The 4,274-nt window shown below is 41.0% G+C and overlaps 1 protein-coding gene across 1 annotated transcript; it reads left to right on the top strand.

Moving 5' to 3' along the window:
* Positions 1–338: 338 nt before the first annotated feature.
* Positions 339–1,364, top strand: LOC136610472 (olfactory receptor 5B12-like). The gene has a single exon (XM_066589700.1). The coding sequence runs from the start codon at positions 339–341 to the stop codon at positions 1,362–1,364; it is 1,026 nt and encodes a 341-aa protein (XP_066445797.1).
* Positions 1,365–4,274: the final 2,910 nt, after the last annotated feature.

The following is a 4,274-nucleotide window of genomic DNA, read 5'->3' as shown; positions in this document are numbered from 1 at the left end:
TTTGGAGGTGGATAATGACCCCTGTGGAGAGTAATCACCAATCAGCCAAATGTGGAAGGGTCCTGATCAAATGGAGATAGGTTGATACCTGAGTCTGTGGGAGACACATTATCATTTCATGTGTGAGGCAGAGCACTTTACGAGTGCTCCGCCTGATAACTTAGAAAGCGATCAGGAGGATCTGCCACTGCCATCCCCCTAACTTTAGACAAAAAGATTTTGTAGTGAGATTTTTCGCTTATGTTTCTTCCAGAGATAGTCCTACTATTGTTAGATTTGTATAGGACTTGCAACTTGTTAATATTAGTATGTATCCTTTACTACAGATAATGGAAGCCATGGACCTCATGAATGGGACACAGGTGACTGTGTTTGTGTTCTCTGGACTGACTGATGATAAGAAGCTTCTCCCATTTCTCCTCATTCTCTTCTCACTTATTTATATTATCTCTATAGTAGGTAACATTGGCATTATAGCTCTTGTCTATAACACCTCCAAACTCCACTCACCCATGTACTACTTCTTGAGTGTCCTCTCTTTGATTGATGTCTTATATGCCTCCATCATTACTCCGAAAATGATTTTCGATCTTCTCTTGGTGAATAAGGTCATCTCATTTACTGGTTGTGCTCTCCAGTTCTTCTTCTATTCAGCTCTGGCAGCAAGTGAAACTTTACTTCTCTCCACCATGTCTTATGACCGCTATGTTGCCATCTGCCACCCGCTCCATTATATGTCTATAATAACTACGAAGATATGTCTATGTCTTGTTTCTGTTGCTTTCTCCATTGGCTTCTTACAGTCATCTGTGCAGACCAGCTGCACATTTAGTCTTCAGTTTTGTGGATCAAACCTCATCGACCACTTCTACTGTGACGTCCTACCAGTGCTCAAACTATCCTGCGCCAACACCTTCTACTGTAACATGATAACACTATGTTGTGTGGGTATAGGTACTATAATCCCATTTCCAACCATTATATTTTCATATATGCTCATTCTATCTACAGTTTTCCATATGACATCTGCTGAGGGCAGGAAGAAAACCTTCAGCACGTGCTCCTCACATCTGATATGCGCCTCAGTTTTTTACCTGGCATTTTTCTTCAACTACTTGTGCCCTCCTTTTAGTGTCTCTTCACGCCAAGACAAAGTGGCTTCAGTCTTCTATGCAGTGGTGACCCCAATGCTAAATCCACTTGTATACACTCTGAGGAACCAAGAGATAAGGAGGGCCATTGAGAAAGCAATGCATAATCCTACTTCAGCAGATAGAGTTTCTTCAGTTATTGCACATAAATTGGGAACTATGTTGAGCCTATGGAAAAAGAAAGACACGACTTGTTGGAGCGGAGGGATGTAGACCCATCCTCAAACTGACTTTTGTAGTTTAGGTACAGTTACTTTCCACTTTTGGCCTTACATACTATGTTACAGCCCCAGCTGTGTGCAGCTAGAGAGCTGCAGCCCCTGAAGGGTGCAACCACTCCAATGAGACAAAACTATAGTATTTAGAATGGCTTCTATAAATAATATGGTGTTCTGAATATGAATATTTTCATATTGCCATGGGCCCTTCAATCAGTAGATTGGTAGGTGGTAGGTGGTAGTCCACCACTCAGGATACCTGCCAATCAGATACTGATGGCAGAATTCCAATCTTTCTCTGATGTAGAGGCTGTGTGTATGCCAGGGCAAGTAGCAACATTTCACTGACCAATGACTGACAAGTCTCTTTTTTGAACTATTCTTCTCAATGAGTTTGTAGCCTTTATGGATGTCAAACCATAACACAGATCTGCATGTCTTTCCCTGCTCCATGGGGTTATGAAGGTACCCCTCCAGCCAATCAATGGCCATCCATTCTATAAAAAGATTTTTCTTTGTAAGTTCTTCAAACCAGCTTTGGATCACAGTCAGTGACTTGGTCCTATCAAACAATGTCGGGATAATGTTCTCCTGAGCAACATCACCCTGAATGGCGGGTTCTGGGTTAAGCAATAGGGACTTCATCTCAGGCTCATAGCCCCAGTACCACTTGGAATACATTGCTCTTTCTTTCAAGATTGCACTTCCTCATCTTGTTCATGACACCAATTTGTGTAGTCCATAAATTTGGAAACTCTGGATATGGTGCGTAGTGTCACCATGTCATATTCTCCTTGATACATGATACCTCGTACAGTAGATACTCCTCAGAAATACCCCCTTGTATACTAAATAGGGAAGTTATATCAGTCCTGGATGTTATACTTGAGCTCATGAACACTTAATCATCAGTCTTGGATGTTATACACAATACCCTGTACACCAGATGTCCCATAGATTTTTCTCCTAGTATAAAAAGCGGGGGCAGTTATATTATATCAGTCTGATGTCCCTCAGATATTCCCCATTGTATAATAAGCATGTGTGTGTGTGTGTGTGTGTGTGTGTGTGTGTGTGTGTGTGTGTGTGGGCAGCTTCTGTCGCTGCCCCAATCCTAAAAGAATGCAAAGTAACTTTTACTCCGCTGCAGCCTATTTTTTCAAAATGCTCATAAATTGAAAGTGTGACTGCGAAGAGCCGTCTGCATGTAAAAACAAAGATTCCAATTGCCTCGAGCAAATTTCCAAGAAGAGTGCCAATGCCCGCATCAGGCATAGGTTAACATTAGGGTTTTGAAAATCTGGCTCCAAACCCTTTTCTTTGACTCATCTGTTTTTGTGTTCCTCAGGAAAATTTTTATGCCCTTCTCCTGCTCAGACACATTGGAGAATAAAAGTGGCAAGGAAACCGCTCTGAACTGAGCCCAAAACTCTTCGCATCTCAACACTCCAAAATATGATAAAAAAGGCACACTGAAACAACATCACTTCATAACCTGAGCTACAAACCAAATATAACACTGACACTAGCTTGTTCAATAAGCCAAATGTAATAGGGACCCTTGATCCTTGGAAAAAGCAAGCACTTTGTATTCTCGGAACCATAGCCTAATTTGCTGAAAAGAATTAATCGGTGACACACCAAACCATTTCTGGAACAATAATCCCTGTCATTAATTTCATGATAGACTTAGAAGGCAAACCTGTTTTAAACCTAGAAAGTAAAAGGAAATCAACAGCTTCCCATCCTGCGAATGCTTCTCCATTTCGAGCTTCCACCATGGTTCAGCCGCCCAGTGACCATTCCAGAATACCCCCTAATCTTGCTTACAAGAAAAAAACATAAATAATTTATTTTAGATGCTAAAAATAAATTCTGCTTGCCAATCGGAACTATCATTAAACTCTAGCAAAACCATGAAGACCTCTTGTGACTCTAAAACCTTCTGGAAAGAAAGAAAGAAATGACCAATCTGGATCACACAAGAAGATAGTACAACTATCAATTATAATACCCTAGAATTCTAATCCAGTGCATGGAAAAATGTTCTCCATTACCCAGCGGGACACCAAAAAAAAATTCTATTGTTGAACAAAAAACCTTTTAACTTCCTTACAACTAGCTTCATCATGAGGACCAATAAATAGGAAGTCATCCAAATAATGCATTACCCCTTCTTTTAAAACATCCTCTTCTAACTACCCACTTCAAGGAAGGAAGCAAAAATCTCAAAGTAAATACATGACTGAGAAAAACCCATGGATTCCGTGATTATATATTCATGCATTAGTTAAGTTGCCATTCTTTGAACCCCCTCATGCACTGCAACTTCTTTCCTGAGTACCGGTGTCCAGAACTGAACACAGTAGTCCATGTGGGGCCTGACAAGTGCCTTATATAGTGGAAGAATAATGTTCTCGTCCCTCGCCCCTAATGCACCCCTATACTTTATTTGCTTTTGAAGCAGCTGACTGACATTGGTTACTCCAGTTAAATCTACAATCCACTAGTATCTCCAGGTCTTTTTCCATATCACTTTTCCCTAGCAGTACCCCATTTAGGGTATATTAATGACATTCGTTTCTCCTGCCCATGTGCAGAACCTTACATTTATCAACATTGAACTTCATTTGCCATTTTCCCCCCAAGCCCCTGGCTTATCTCGGTCCTTTTGTAGCCGTACATTGTCCTCCGTTGCCTTAATCATATTGTATAATTTTGTATCATCTGCAAATATTGATATTTTGCTGTGCAGCCCCTCTATCAGGTCCTTGATAAATATATTGAACATAATGGGGCCTGATACTGAACCCTGTGGCCCCCGCTAGCGACGGTGGCCCAATGAGAGTACGAACCATTTATTACCCCCTCTGCTTTCTATCTCTGAGCCCATTCTTTATCCAGA

Source organism: Eleutherodactylus coqui, chromosome 2 (genome assembly GCF_035609145.1).
Source record: "Eleutherodactylus coqui strain aEleCoq1 chromosome 2, aEleCoq1.hap1, whole genome shotgun sequence".
Taxonomy (NCBI): domain Eukaryota; kingdom Metazoa; phylum Chordata; class Amphibia; order Anura; family Eleutherodactylidae; genus Eleutherodactylus; species Eleutherodactylus coqui.
Note: the sequence above shows the minus strand (reverse complement) of the source record. Positions and strands in the feature narration are given on the sequence as shown.

Bases quoted from the DNA above. Each gene is read 5' to 3' on its own strand.
- LOC136610472 (XM_066589700.1), top strand. From the start codon at position 339: ATGGACCTCATGAATGGGACACAGGTGACTGTGTTTGTGTTCTCTGGA.